We start from the raw sequence: 15,717 nt of genomic DNA on the forward strand, positions 1-15,717 counted from the left end.
CCAGTTTAAATGCTTTTTTTTTTTCCCACTCTTGCCAGGAAAGTGAAGAAACATAAAAAACCAAAATAATACTGTAATCCCCACCCCCCCAACCCACACTTTGTTTTTAAACCAACAGGCCAGGTCCAGCCAGGCCTTCTTACTCATTAAACACCCTGAGCCGCCCCCACCCTGCTGCTAGCCCTGGAGTGTCTGGGGCAGTGGGAGACTCCTCCAGCTTCAGGCTTCGGACCTGAGCCTCAGCTCAGGCAGGGGAATCGTGGCACTAGTGCCAGAGCACAACCTTCCTGGCCTGGTCCACGCTCACCACGTGGCTCCCAGAGTAGCACCAGGCCACGGCATTGACAGCAGCGCTGAGGAGACAGAGAGGCAGGATTCAGGGGCGTCGGGAGCTGGCCCTGCCCCTTCTCACTGGACCTGGGCTGTCTGAGGCCCTCTCTGAGCCCATCACCTCACCTGTAAAGTGGGCTCTAAGAGCTGTGGTGGGAGTGGACCCAAGTGCACATGGGAAGGCACTGTGAACTCAAGGGCTCTGAGGGGGCAGGGATGAAAGGTATGGGACAAGGGCCGGGGACTCCAGATCCAAGCATGTCAGGACCTGGGATCAGCTTAGCAGGACTGGCCTTGGGGCTGGGGTGGTGGTCAGTGGCCATGCTCACCTGTGGGGTCCCCGAAGGCTACTCTCTAGTTTCCCAGTGTCTACATCCCAGATGTAAAGGGCTCCATCCCAGGACCCTGCCAGTGCATAGCTTCTGTCTGGGCTGCAGGAGCCACAGCAGAGCAAAAGAGAAGAGACCAGAGGTAAGGACACGGACATGGAGACACCCAGACAGACAGGACACACTCAGGCATGGGTGTTCTCACGGACACACCTGAACACGGCTTTGGTCCAGTCAGAACCGCACTTGAAACCATCAGCCCTGAGAATAGACAGGTCAGGATGGAGGGGGCTGCCACTTCCTGCCCTCAGCCCAAAACTTAACAAACTTCCTGTCTGTCAAGGGCTTGGGCACCTCAGCAGGCCCTGGTTCAGAGGGGCCTCCACGGAGGGCCCCCCCGGCCAACAGGCCTTTCACAAGAGACAAGGCCCAGCTGCCCCAAAGCCACAGGGCCAGTGGGCACACGGCAGGTACCTGAACACCTGGCGGATGTTGCTGACACGCAGGTCGATGACCTTGAGTGTGTCATCTCGGGAACAACTGAGCAGATGCAGCTGGTCGTGGCTGAGGCTCAGAGAGGTGACCCGACCCTGCACAGGGATGACCTGGGTGCAGCGGGGCCCCCTGAGGAGCAGGAAAGGAGACAAGGGTGGGGAGCAATCACCTTGACAAGGCTGCTCCTGACAGACTAACAGAAAAACAGAGCCACCCCTCAGGCCCCAAGGCTGACAACTTATCTCCCACCACAGCCAGCCCCCCTTCCAGCGGGAACTTACTTGAAGCCAGAGCCCCTGAAACCCCTGAGCCACTAAAATAAGTGCTGGGGGGAAAGCAATGAAAGTCTGTCTTTAAATATGTGAAAGGGAGAGCAAAGGGTTTCAAAGGCAATCGCTACAGATAAGGAAGAAGAAGCCTGAGGCAGGGCTGGCTCTAGCTCTGGTTCTAGCCTTAGCTATTTTTTATAAACCATTCAAGCCTGACGCTGGGCTCTCAGGTTCTTTTTGACTAAAAAGTGGTGACTACATGGGAACTGTGGTGTTGGAGAAGACTCTTGAGGGTCCCTTGGACTGCAAAGAGATCCAACCAGTCCATCCTAAAGGAGATTAGTCCTGGGTGTTCATGTGAAGGACTGATGTTGAAGCTGAAACTCCAATCCTTTGGCCACCTGATGCGAAGAGATGACTCATTTAAAAAGACCCTGATGCTGGGAGAGATTGAGGGCAGGAGGAGAAGGGGACGACAGAGGGTGAGATGGTTGGATGGCATCACCGACTCGATGGACATGGGTTTGGTGGACTCCGGGAGTTGGTGATGAACAGGGAGGACTGGCATGCTGCAGTTCATGGGATCGCACAGTCGGACATGACTAAGCAACTGAACTGAACTGAACATGGGACTCGGTTGGCAAGACCCAACAGAGTATGGTGGTTGGACCAAGGGTCAATAAGGAGGCATGATTTTCCAGAGGCTGCAAAGCCTTCAAGGGACCAAGCCCAGCACAGAGGCCACCAGAGCCTCACTTCCCCAAGGTACCCTCAGCTTCTCCATGGCCAGAAAAAGGAAGAGAACACAGGAGCCCTGTCCCCACCTCCCCTGCCCCTCAGCCTGTGCCTATCACCTGCTGTCCCAGAACCGGATCTTCTGGTCATTGTGACCACTAATGATGACATGGTCCCAACACACCACGTCGTTACAGTAGGAAAGGACATTGATGGTCCTGGAACCTAAACCAAGGAGTAGAAAGAGCCCTGGACTCAGAGAAGGGTTATTATGAGCCAGCCCACTGGACGTGTGGAGAAGCTGAGGCCCAGAAGCCCCAGAGGTACAGTGTCCTCCCAGAACTAGAACCCAGGCCCCCGTTTTCCAGCCCAAAGCCTGAGGTAACCAAGAAACTAGGGAAAGTGTCACCAATGGGGGACAGAAGAGGAGCCTTAGGAGGTTTCATCCCAAACGCCTGTGAGTCTTAGAGCCCCTCCCAGAGATGAGGTTGCAGCTCCCCATGGCCCGGCCTGCGAGGGTCCTGGTGGGTGGGGAAGGGGAGGGCTGGGCCTCACAGTAGGCTCGGCAGAGGTCCCACTCCTTCACTGTCCGGTCCCGGCTCCCAGTCACCGCCTGGTGCCTCGTCAGCTTGAATTTGGCAGCCGTCACCTTGTCTGTGTGTCCAGATAGTGTTTCCTGCACATCCCAGGGAAGTATCAAGGGTATGGCCAAGATCCCATAGCCAACCCCTCCACCCAAGGCATGACCCCTGTCCCCCAGGCTGCCTCCCCAGTCAGACCTCACCTTGGACTCTGCCTCCCCAACCTTCCAGAGCTGGGCAGCCTTATTATAAGTAGCTGCCAGTAGCTGGGAGCCCTGGGGAGAAGGGAAGGGAAAAGAGAGATCCTAGGCCTGGCCAGAAAGCCGGAGTCGGGCCGCCTCAGCGCTTCCCCTGGCCCAGGTCACCCAGGCAGGCAGAGGAGAATCGAAGCCCAGGAGAAGGATTTATCCAGGCGCCCTCTGAGGACACATGGCTCTAGGATACCCATGATGTTCCCCCAGGTCCCAGAGCCCCACCTGCCCGGTGTGGAGACTCGGGGAGGGACATCCCATGCCACCCAGGTCCTCTCACCGAGGGGTCAAAGTCCACACTGGTGATGCTGCCGCCAGCTCCTTCAAGGGTCTGGTTGGCCTTCAGGCGCCCTGGGGGGACCAGGGGAAGGAACAAGCGAAATGAAGTCACTAATCTCGTGAAACAGAGGAGCCTGTACTGTGAGTGGGAAGATTAATCTCTCCCAAGTTAGAGGACAGAATTGCTGGGTCTGTTCTTGGGGGTGGGAAGATAGGGGTTGGGGGAGACTAGCTAGAGGTTGCACCTTCCTGAAGTGCCAGCAGGGGGCTGCAGGTCATCTCACAGATGTCTGGAGAGGACTGGAGAGAAGGGACTGTCCCTAGGTCACACAGCAAGCCAGGCCAGACAGCTGGGGACTCGCCTCCTCCAGGAAGCCTCTAGGAGCCAGCTTTCATTCCCCAGTGAACCCTGATCTGCAGAACACAGAGCAGACAGCTAACACTTGTCTCATAACTGAGTTCTGAGAGCTCAGTGATGCTAGGTGGCCTGGTAGACCCAAGAGACCTGCTCAAGGGTCTGTTCCTGTAGAATTTCCTGACATGGTATCCTCACCACCCCAACAGGGACCATCTGAGCTGAGCCCTGCTCACCATGCAGGCCTCGATTCCAGGAGGTAAGAGGCTCTGCCCTTCTTAGGAACAGTGAGCCCAGAACTCTTGCCAAGGGGTCATCTGGCCACTGCCCATAAGGATGACCAGGTGAGGAGACACAAAGAGACCCAACACCTTTCCCACCAAGGAGCAAGCTGAGGGTGAGGTCTGGAGAGAAAGGACTGAGCTTGCCTGTGGGCAGCGACCCTCACCTCCCACAACATTCCAGAGGAGGATGAGGCGGTCAGCCCCTCCGGTGGCCAGGAGGCTGCTGTTGGGGCCGAAACGAACAGCACTGACCTCGGAGAGGTGGGCATCCTGTGGGGGAAAGAGGAGGTCAGTGCTCCTGGTCCTCAGCACACACGCCTCTTTGTGCACACTCACAGTCAGCTCTCTGTCACGCATCCTTGCACACATGGGTTCTCTCTCTGAACTCTGAGTTTCAAACTTGGCCCCACAGGGGCTCATCACCTCTGACTGGACCCTGGTAGCAGCCTCCTCCCATGTTCCAAGTACTCCCCTACCTGGCCTCCTGGCCTCCTGTCTCTCCCTCTCATTATAAAATGCCGAAGGGCTCCCAGCACAAGCTGTGGAAGGAAAACTCCTGCTCCTACTGAGGGGCCCATCCTTGCTTCCCCGGCCTCCTGAGACCACTCCTGGGACCTGCACTCCCATATCGTACCCCGTGTACTTGGCCCAGCTCCTCCTTACCAGCACATCCTGAGCTTGGGTGGGAAGTCGGGCGGTCACACACACGGGGATGCTCTGGTATCGCTGCTCGGGGGCTCCCCCAATTGAGTGGCCTCTTCTCTTCTTGAAACTGGGGGTGGGGGTCAGGAGGGCATTCAGCAAGGCCTTCTGAGAGGGAGAAGGCCCTTCAAGCTCTCCTGAAGCAGCAGCAACAGGAAGCTGACACAGAAGGCGGCAGAACATGGCCAGCGGCACCAAGACAAGCACAGAGGCAGGGCGGGGCGGGGTTGGTGGATTCTGAGAAACCGCGGAGCACTGTGACCCTGAATGAAGCCCTGACATTTCTGAGCCTCTGTTTCCCAAATGAGTGGCAGTTCCTGTCTGGCCTCACCTTGGAGCCCTTGGTCCCCTGTGAGGACCCTGGATGAAGGACAGAGCCCAGAAGACGGCCAGGCAGGAGCTAGGAATGAGGCCATGCACCCAGCTCCTGCCTCTGGGACTCGGCAGAGACTCACACACAAAGTGCTGGGCAGAGTATGGAAAGACAGACCAGGACTCATACACAGCCCAGGCCTGGGCTCCAGGAGTCTGACACAGGCATCCAAGGTGCCCAACACCTTCACACACACGGCGCTGCACACACACTTACTCCAGAAGCCCCTTCACTACATCCACACAGCGGGACACCGTCAGGAAGGTGGCAGAGGCTGACCTGGGGCAGAACCAAGAGAGATGTTTAAGGGACTGGCCGGTGGGTGTGTGGACCGCAGTCATTCACCCCTACACTCTTGAGCCAGAACAAGAACTTAACTCCTCCAATGCCAGGAGAGCACGGTGACCTGGAGCAGTCCCAGGAAGATGGAGGAAGGCAGGGATTTGGAATGAAGTCTCCCAGTTTCACCATGATAGGTAAAAACTGCCTCACCACCTAGGTGCCCCCCAACAAAAGTCCATGGGAGGCTGAGATGGGACCTGTGGGGTAGGATGGAGGTGCCCCCAAGCTGAGATAGCACAAGGCTGGGGACAGGGGCGTGGGGAAACCTAGATCCCAGAAATACCCAGGAAAGCATGTGTCCTGAGAGGACCTGGCCCACCAGGGCTGCCAAGGCTTTGGGGACCAGCATCTCATGCCCCTCCCCAGGGTTCCTTCACCACCCTGAGGCCTGGACACCAGCAACCTGCAAGAAAGGGCTGGAGGCGGAGGGCAGTTTCAATGCCAGGCAAATCAAGATAGATGGGGGAGATGGAGGGAGGGGCACCCAAGAACTGAAGCCTCAATCAGGTCCCACCCATGTGAGCTCACATCTACACATGCTTCACACGAATTCAGGTACGCTCACCCAAGTCTGTACACACACAGGCTCTGATGTCCCCATGTATGTATACACATGCTTGTGACCGCTGGGCCTCGGACCTTGCCCACAGGTTCCCTCCTGTCACCCTCTTTCACCAACCTGCCATCCCACCCCCAGAGCTCTGGTTTTAGGAAGGAGGAAAAAGGAGTGAGGACAAAGGCTGTATAGTCCCTGGCGTGGCACTGACCCCAAGGGGCTCCAGGTACTGAAGTTTCGGCTCCCTGGGGTCCAAGCATACCTACCCCTGTCTCTGCTCAAACCCCTCTCAACCCAAAGGCTGGCCCAAGGTCCTTTAGGAAGACTGGAGGGGGCCAACTCAGAGCGCTGGGACAGTCCTCACCTGAAGGGCCGCTTCCATTTCTCACCAGCCTCACTTTCCAGGGACCCTGGCTTAGCTGCCAGGACCAGAGTTTCTGCTTCCTCTCTGACCCCATCGCCTAGTGTGTCTGGGCTCCTGGGAGAGAGAATGAAGCTTAGGACGGCTAAGGGACCAGGCCAGCCCCTCTGTTCCCCTGCGCCCTACTCGGAGAGGACGGGCATCCCCAGAGACGAGGGTCAGTGCGGGAGCACGTGTGGTGGGCGCAGATGTTGGCTCCTAGGACCACCTGTGTCCGCACGTGTCCTGGGCTCAGTCTACCTGGGGGCTTCGGCACCGTGACTGTGCACACTTGTGGTCAGGTGCACAGATGGCCGCAGGCAGGTGGGGGCGGGGTAGAACAGTAGCGGCCCCGGGACAGGGCATTGCAGAGCCCCCAGCGGAGGCTCGGCAGACAGATCCCAGGCGCGTCCTCATTCTTACTCGCTTATGCTCACTGTCCGCTTGGCTGCCTTCTTCAGTTCCTGGGACACCCGCGCTTGCTTGGCCCTGGGATAGAAAAGCCTCCAGAGTCGAGTGGTTCCCGTGTCGGGACAGGAGGGTCGGGCCCCTACCCCACAATGCCAGTTCGCCTCCCAGACTGACCCTCGGGGCGCTCTCACCTTTCCCGGCGCTCGTTGCGCAGGTTGCGCTCGGCGGCGGCGCGCGCCTTGCGCTGCACCAGCCGCTCTAGCAGGTCGCGCGCCTCCTCCTCGAGCTTGCGCAGAGCCGCCTCCTGGTGTCCGACGCGCGCGCGCAGCGCCTCGTAAGCCGCCCGCTGCTCCTCATTCAGCGCGTGCCGCGCGTGCACCTGTCCGGCCTCCTTCGCCCGAGCCTCCTCCAGCTGCTCAACACGGGCCTTCAGAGCTGCCAGCCTAGAGGACCGGGAGGACCTCCGTCACCACCCTGGGGGAACCGGTCAGAAAGCTGGGACAGACTTGCCCCTGGCCACAAGGCCAGCGCGGAGGCTAAGCCACGTCTCCCTCGAAGTCCTACAGCTCCCGGCCTCTGCGACCAGCCACAGGCCTAGGGGTCGTTACGCTGTCGGGCTCTTCTGGAGACCCGCGGGGTGACCCGGTGCCCCCAACCCCGGGAGTGATGGCCCGGAGCCTCACCTGCTCTGCCGCTCCTCCAGCTGCAACTCCAAAGTGCCCAGGGTCGCTCTCTTCTCCACCACCTGGTAGGCCATCTGCAGCGCCGGAGGCGCGGGACAAGTAGGCATGGGCGCCTCTGGGCAGAGCCTCCAGCCCCTCTCCGACAGGAGAGGCTGGTAGGACGGGGTCTACCTCTCTTCCCAGCCGCCCCCTAGCTCAGCACAAAGTTGAGAAGCAGGCAGCTAAGGCATCAAGCACAGGAATACCCTGCTGTTTCAGGGATCCGCGGAAGGGCCTTCGGCTCTGGAGACTAACACCTTGCAGCGCCACTTTTCTCTGTGACCCGCGGTAGTGATTTAACCGCTCTGAACCTGTCCAACGTGAAAGCAGTGCTTACCTCGTAGGGTAACACTGAATTACTATAAGGAATAGTATTTCAAATAATGGTGACTGATTATACAGCACTTAATGTGTGCTGGGTCTTGTTCTGAGCAACTCTTTTATAATCTGGTAGTTACTGCCATTCTCCCCAGTTTACAGATGAGGACATTGACACTTCTCTAGTTAAGTGTCTTGCCCAAAGTCATACAGCTAAGTGGCTGAACTGATATCTGAACCCAGACCACCTAGCATGCTCCAAGTAAAGGGCTGCAAGTGTTCAAGGGATGTGTGTTCTGTTCCCCGCCTCTCCAAGCCCTGGCTTACCAAGCATAAATCCCAGAGAGCAACAAGATGCTATGAGCAGAGGCACACAGGCTAAGAATTGGAATGGACTGTGGGAGCACAAGGCCCAGACTGAATACTGCAGCTGCCCCCCAGCCCCAGAGTCAGAGGAGGGTCATCTTATCTGTCACCCGCCTTACTGAACAGTCCATCCAAAAGCCAAGACCTGGGGAAACCACAGAGCTGAAGGGTCAGTGGGAGAGACAGACGCTTAGAGAAGCATTTTCCAGCACCGTGGCAAGAGGAACATGAAAGCACTAAAGCTGGGGGTTCTTGCTGCTAACCTGGCCCTGTTTTCTTCCTCATGTGGGCCTGGTGAGAGAAGAGCTGAGGAGCAAGGTTGGTGTCTACCTGCACTGACTCCCTCTGTAAGTGGGCTGAGGTAGGCGCCTTGTACATACATTCAAGGTCTATAACTGCCCCAGTGTTGGGTTTTTTGTTTTTTTTTAATATTTATTTAGATATGCCAGGTCTTAGCTGCAGCACATGAGATCTCAGTTGCGGCATACAGGATCTAGTTCCCTGACCAAGAATCGAACCTGCACCCCCTGCTTTAGGAGGCATGGAGTCTTAGCCACTGCACCATCAGGGAAATCCCTGGCCCAGTTTATAACATTTATAATTCTTTTCACCATTAAACAATCTGACCATCACTTCTGTTTCCTCACCTATCATATACTTTCATTGATGTTTTGGGATTCAGTATTTTTTGATGCTTTTCAAAATCCAAATAATAGAGGTGGAAAACAGATTAGTGGTTAGGAGTTAGGGATGGTCTGAGGAGAGGGCTGAGTTGTGACTAAAACGGGGTGGTCACGAACTCGTGCTGTATCTTGATGGGCACACAAATCTATACAGGTGGCACAATGACAAAGAACTATATACACTTCATACTAACATCTGCTCCCTGATTATGTGTACTACAGTCAGGCATAAGCTGTAACCAAGGGGAGGTACTGGGTAAATGGCTGCACAGGACCTCTCCGCTGTCTTTGCAATTTCCGATGGATCTAAAATTATTTCAATAAAAAGTTAAAACGATAATGCATGCTTGTTGTGATATGTGAAACAGTACTAAGAATTAAAGAAAAAGTCTCTCCTTGTCTCTTGGCATATCCAATGGGAACTGACTGGTTTGTGTCTGAGGATGTCATGAGGAGGGAGTGCTGAGGACAAGGGGTGCCTGGAAGTATCCCAGACAAAGGGAACCAGGAGCTCAGGGACAAGAGAGTGGCAGGATATGCAACCTGAGGCTGGAGAACTCAACTGGGGAGCCAGGCTAAGCTTTGGAAAATATACACCAAACTGATAATGGGGAGAGAGGTGAAAGGGGCTTTTACTTTTTTACTCTATGGGCTTCTGTTCTCTTGAAATGTTCACAACAAGCATGCATTTATGTATTACTTGTCTTTTTTAATAGAGATCATTTTTTATTATTAAAAATATGTCACTCTGAGTGCTGAATGGAGAATGGAGGGGTTCCAAAAGAGGAGTTATCCAGAGAGTAATGAGAATAACTTGTACCAGGTCAGATAGGGTACAGGAAGTGGAAGTTGATGGATTTGGAGGCAGGATCAATGAGCTGGTGACTAGCTCAGGATGGATGGAAGGTTGCAAGAGGGCAGAGGTGACCCTGGGTTTCCCGACTGATAACTACCAATGGAGGGGGGAATGATCTACCTTGTTTTCTTAAGTATCCTTAAAAAAAAAAAAAAAAAAAAACTTTATTTAGGTGTGCCAAGTCTTCGTTGTGGCATGTGGGATCTAATTCCCTGACCAGGGATCAAACCCAGGCCCCTTGCATTGGGAGTGTGGAGTGTTAGCCACTGGACCACCAGGGAAGTCCCATTGTTGTTGTTCAGTCGCTAAGTCATGTCTGACTCTTTGTGACCCCATGAACTGGCTTCCTGTCCTTCACTATCTCCCTAGTTTGCTCAAAGTCATGTCCACTGAGTCAGTGATGCCATCCAACCATCTCATCCTTTGTCTCCCCCTTCTCTTGCCCTCAATCTTTCCTAGTATCAGGGTCTTTTCCAGTGAGTTGGCTCTTCGAATCAGGTGGCCAAAGTATCTACCTCATTTATCACCTAGTCTGTAAATATTCATCAGCATTACTGTGGAGACAGGCACCAGAGATATAATGGAGGCAAAGTAAAGACATCTCAATCCTTGGGGCGCTCACAGCCCAGAAGGGAGCTCAGATGTTTGAGAATCACCTCTCAAATGTGGTTGCAACTACAGTAGGGGCTCTGAGGGAGAGGCTCTCCCTGGGTTCATAGTCCCAGCTGGACATTAGTTGAGCAAGTGACCTGGCAATCCTTCAAGCTAGGCTTCAGCAGTATGTGAACCGAGAACTTCCAGATGTACAAGCTTGGTTTAGAAAAGACGGAGGAACCAGAGATCAAATTGCCAACATTCACTGGATCATAGAGAAAGCAAGGAAATTCCATAAAGACATCGATCTCTGCTTCATTGACTACCCTAAAGCCTTTGATTGTATGGATCACAACAAACTGTGGAAAATTCTTAAAGAGAGGAATACCAGACCACCTTACCTGCCTTCTGAGAAAACCTGTATGTGGGTCAAGAAGCAACAGTTAGAACCAGATATGGAAAAATGGACTGGTTCAAAATTGAGAAAGAGGTATGTGAAGACTATATATTGTCACCCTGCTTATTTAACTTTTATGCAGAGTACATCATGTGAAATGCCGGGCTCAATGAAGCACAAGTTGGAATCACAAGATTGCCAGAAGAAATATCAACAACTTGAGATATACAGATGATACCACCCTAAAGGCAGAAAGTGAAGAGGAACTAAAGAGCCTCTTGATGAAGGTGAAAGAGGAAAGTGAAAAGGCTGGCTTAAAACTCAACATTCAAAAAATGAAGATCATGGCATCTGGTCCCATCACTTCATGGGGAAACAATGGAAATAATGACAGATTTTATTTTCTTGGGCTCCAAAATCACTGCAGATGGTGACTGCAGCCATGAAATTAAAAGATGCTTGCTTGTTGGAAGGAAAGCTATGACAAAACCTAGACAGTGTATTAAAAAGCAGAGACATCTGTTGATGTATGGCAGAAACTAACACAATATTGTAAAGCAATTATCCATCAATTAAAAATAAATATTTTTTTTAGAAAGTAAAAAAAAAAAAAGCAGAGACATCACTTTGCCAATGAAGGTCCATATAGGCAAATCTATGGTTTTTCTAGTAGTCATGTATATGGATGTAAAATTTGGACCATAAAGAAGACTGGGCACCAGAGAATTGATGCTTTTGAATTGTGGTGTTGGAGAAGACTCTTGAGAGTCCCTTGGACTGCAAGATCAAACCAGTCGATCCAAAGGAAAAAAAACCCAAAATATTCATTGGAAGGGCTGATGCTGAAGCTGACACTCCAATACTTCGGTCACCTGATTCGAAGAGCTGACTCACTGGAAAAGTCCCTGATGCTGGGAAAAGACTGAGGGCAGGAGGAGAAGAGGAAGACAGATGAGATGGTTGAATAGTATCAATAACTCAGTGGACCTGAGTTTGAGCAAACGCTGGGAGATAGTGAAGGACAGGGAAGCCTGGTGTGCTGCAGTCCATGGGGTTACAAAGAGTTGGACACAACTTAGTGACTGAACAACAATATCTAGGTAGGTATTTAATTGTTCCTTGGTGGCTCAGAGGTTAAAGTGTCTGCCTGCAGTGTGGGAGACCTGGGTTTGATCCCTGGGTCGGAAAGATCCCCTGGAGAAGGAAATGGCAACCCACGCCAGTATTCTTGTCTGGAGAATCCCATGGACAGAGGAGCCTGGTGGGCTACAGTCCATGGGGTCGCAAAGAGTTGGACACGACTGAGCAACTTCACTTCACTTCATTTCAGCCTCCTCCAGTGGACTAGAAGCTTCATGGGGCCAGGTCTTGTTTATTGCTGCACTGCCTGTGCCTTGAATATAGTACTTGTCAATAAATATTTGTTGACAGAGTGAATGGAGATCACAGAAAGCAGATTCATGTAGGCAAGAGTTCAGATCCTGGCTCTACCTCTCAAAGCCTCTGCTTCCTCTGAAACCATAAAGTAAAGGATTAGCTGAAATAATGCTTAACCCAGTATCATCAATGTGGTGTTGACCATATTATTACAGGGGCGACGATGAGTCTGATTTTAGATGTGAAGTCCAAAAAGCAGCTGAGAAAGAGTCTGGAGCTCCTAGGAGAAGTCTGAGCTAGAGATGGATCTGGGAGTTAGCAAACACAGAAAGTCCATGGGAGTCAGTGAACCCACCCAAGTTCTAAAGAACACCCACATCTACAGGGAGGGGGATAAAGAGGAGGGAAACTAGCCAGAAAAGGAAGTTCAGAAGTAACAGAAGCCAAGAGACACCATGGCAGAAGGGGGGGGGGGGGGGGCGGGGGGGTCAGTGTCAGGTAGAGGTAGCACACCCTGCCATGGAGGTGAACCACCTTAATTTTAGTCTGCAAATGTGTATTGGTGCTGGGCCCCAGGGTTTGCAGGGCAAGTAATGAGCAGAGCAGGCTGAACCATCCAAGGGGAACAGAGGCTGCCTGTTTCCTGCACATCTCACACCCCGAGCTCTCACCTCACTTCCTCCAGCTGCTGTTGGAGCCCACTTCATCCTGGGCTCCCAGGGCCAAGCTCCAGAGCACTCTGAGCCCTGTCTGGCCTCAAGGCATTGGACTTGGGGAATCTCCCTCACTTGCTGGCTCCCTTGGACCACATCTCCCAGCCTCAAAGTTCTGGATCCTGGGCCCACCCCATTCTCTCTTAGACCCCTGCCCCGCCTACCTCTCCACACACCAGCCGGAGCCCCTCCACCTCCTCTTGCCACTTCACCCTCAGAGCTGCTGGTGATAGGCCTTGGTCTGACTCCTTCTCCCTGCCAAGCAATCAGAGTGGTGTTCATGTTCCCACCATTCACCCAGAGGATGCACATGAAAAGTCTGAAGTCAAAGCCAGGCATTTTCTCCTGAGGATGGTAGGAGCCTGAAAGTCAGCAGAGGAAAGATCCAATCTCCAGGAACTGGAGCTGCCCATGACTCCTTTGCTCTGGGCTTGCCCCAGAGTTCCCCTGCCAGGACCCCTCTGAAGAAGCATCTCCCAACTCTGAGCCCCAACCCATCCCTAGTTCTCATTTTCACTCCTTCTTTGGCATAGGTGGCATCATGTACTTTCTGTAGGCATCAGGTGAGAAGCAGGCAAACAAAAAGACAGATATGCAGAGGGGCTGGGGGGGGGGGGGAGGAGGTGGGATAAAGGCCGAGAGATGAACTGAGAGGGACATTCTAAGCAGCTGGCCTGGGGGAAGGCTCAAGAGCCTGCCTCCCCCTCCCCTGGACAGCAGCCAAGGGCCAATGAGGTGCCAGGGAGAGAATGAACCCAGCAGAGGCAGTGGGGGCAGGGCCTGGGCACAGGAAGCCCATTGTGACCACAGACACAAACACTCACCAGGGACCCTGGTGGACAGCGGGAGTGACATCGTCTGGCTCTGGCTGCAGCTTCTCTGAGAATCGGGCCAGCAGTTCAGCTTTCTCCAGGAGGCGGTTATCTAGGGGTGCAAAAGGGTGAGCCTGGAGCAGAGATGGACACTTTCCAGCAGACCCCAGGCAGACAAGTTACCTCTCTGGCTGGGAGGGCTGCAGGAGTCCAGAGATGCAGAAGGGGGAGCCACTGGCAGGCTGGGCTCTGCCTTGCCTGCAGGGGGTTAGTGTAGCTTCATCAGAACCTCCAGCCCTTGCACAGCCTCCTAAGAGCATAGCCCCCCAGCCTTCCCAGAAGACCTGCTCTCCTAGGGACAGAGAAGGACAACAATTAGGGGAAAGGAGATAGCTGGCCAATGCCTGCTGAGGGAAGGAAGGGGCCAGGGATTGATTCAACCTCCCCCAAGGCAGGGCCTGGCCCAAGAGTGATGAAACAAACTAAGCTCCACTAGCCTGTGGCCTTTGGCAAGAGGCTTCCCTTCCAGGAGCTCTAACTTTCTGTATCAGTACTGAAAAACAGTCCTGACTTCCCCTGGGTCGTTGTAAGTTTCCCCTCAGGCCAGAACAGAAAGTTCTTCAGTTTGGTAGTTTCTGTTACAGACCCTGGAATACAACCCCTCCACCCTATCCCTGGCCATTTCCTCTTTTCTCACCAATTTCAGGGTGGGGTAGAGGTGAGGCCCAGGCCTGACTCAGCCCCTTTCCCTCTCCCTGTACCCTACGGGTCACCTAGGTCAATCACCTAGGTTGCTGGCCTTGTTCTCACACAAAACCCCACCCAAGCCCCAAGGCATTGTTCTGGCCCCCCTAGCAAATCTAAAGAGGATGCCATTTGCCCACTTTATGAGTGAGAAATCCGAGGCTTAGGGCTAAGATTTGTCCAAGACCACAAAGACTGGACCTGAATTGTCTCTGAGTTCAGCCCTCCAGGATCACTCCACTCCCACAGATTTGCAGCTTCCAGGGGGTGGGTGGGAGTGACTCCTCTCTCACATTGGAGGGTTCCATTGTCCATCAGAGCAGTGGAGAAGTGAGGCTGCCTACAGGTAGAGGGCTGGCCTCACATCTCCAAACAGAGAGGACCAACAGCTTGGAAGGTTGCAAAGAAGTGTCCCAGGACAAGAGCAATAAGTTCAGTTGTGGGGCTGGGAGAGATGGTTAAGCAGCAGCCAAGATTAGGACCAGTGTTGGAGTTGGAGGGACTGTGGTTAGACTTTGAACCTCAGACATACAATCTCAGATAACCAGAGGTGCACACACAGATGCACACCTACTCATCCTGGCTTGAACTGCCACACCTCTTCCTGACCAGCTCCCCAGAAACAACTCTCAGAACCTGACTTCCCCAAACTCAGCCACCTCCCTCCGCAGCCTGGAGCCCCTGCTTCCCCCTCAGGCTGAGGTTGGTTGGGCATAGAAATGCTCCAAAAACCTGAACCAGGATCACCTGTCCGTTGCAAAGCCTCAGACTCTTGAGCTCCCTCTCTAGAGATTCAGAGTTTAGAAGCAGCTGTTCTGGCCAGTCCCAAGATCTTTCACTGTGCTTATGGGAACCAAATGGACTGATCAGAGTGATCAGGTCCTGGGGACTTCCCAGGAAGGGGAAGACTTAAGAGACCCTAAAAATCCAATACTCGCTTATGAACCCGTGCATAGGAAGCCCAGCCCGTCCCAGGCTCTGAGGGGCGAGGAAGACCGGGAGAACCAGGAGGGAGCTTGGTCCAGGAGGGGAGTTCTCCACGGAGCCTGGATCGGAAAAGGTATGAACGCTGGCTAGTCGGAGATGGGGCGTAACAGACAGCGGGGCCAGAAGGCCCCAGCCTTCGGAGGCGAAAAGGCATCGGTGCACTTGAGTCACAACCGGAAGAACCAGCCAAACCCTCTCCCCGGGCCGGAGCCCCATCCCCTCGACGGTCCCCGGGCGCAGTGCACTCACAGGCCGGCACCAGCTCCAAGAATAGGGCTTTTTGCGTTCGATCCCGCTGTCGAAGCTGCCGCACGATATGGCGCTTCCAGCGGGCGGCGCGGGCGCCGGGGTCGCCGGGCCCCTCCATGGCCGCCCTCTCCGACCAGCACTGCGCGCGGTTCCAGTCAAGGGAGGCGCGGCCGGGCAGGGGCTGGGCTCCGCGGGGACTCCGTGACG

At 54.1% G+C, this 15,717-nt stretch overlaps 1 protein-coding gene across 4 annotated transcripts; it reads right to left on the reverse strand.

Annotated features, from left to right (window-relative positions):
* ATG16L2 (autophagy related 16 like 2) lies at positions 1-15,676 on the reverse strand. Of its 4 annotated transcripts, none has more exons than XM_070473289.1 (18): positions 15,511-15,675; positions 13,543-13,642; positions 12,883-12,973; positions 7,376-7,449; positions 6,884-7,135; positions 6,705-6,770; positions 6,246-6,359; positions 5,200-5,262; positions 4,572-4,680; positions 4,073-4,178; positions 3,271-3,341; positions 2,943-3,014; positions 2,714-2,834; positions 2,278-2,383; positions 1,134-1,283; positions 873-920; positions 660-761; positions 1-353 (listed from the first exon to the last, which is right to left on the reverse strand). In XM_070473289.1, the coding sequence occupies exons 1-18, from the start codon at positions 15,626-15,628 to the stop codon at positions 266-268; spliced, it is 1,851 nt and encodes a 616-aa protein (XP_070329390.1). In that variant the 5' UTR covers positions 15,629-15,675; the 3' UTR covers positions 1-265. The 4 variants fall into 4 exon arrangements, with proteins under 4 accessions (XP_070329390.1, XP_070329393.1, XP_070329391.1 ...); XM_070473292.1 differs by lacking the exon at positions 12,883-12,973 and adding an exon at positions 13,714-13,882 and having other exon boundaries at positions 15,511-15,599; XM_070473290.1 differs by lacking the exon at positions 5,200-5,262 and having other exon boundaries at positions 15,511-15,676.
* Between the last annotated feature and the right edge of the window lie 41 nt (positions 15,677-15,717).

The sequence above is a fragment of the Odocoileus virginianus genome, chromosome 10 (assembly GCF_023699985.2).
Source record: "Odocoileus virginianus isolate 20LAN1187 ecotype Illinois chromosome 10, Ovbor_1.2, whole genome shotgun sequence".
NCBI lineage: Eukaryota > Metazoa > Chordata > Mammalia > Artiodactyla > Cervidae > Odocoileus > Odocoileus virginianus.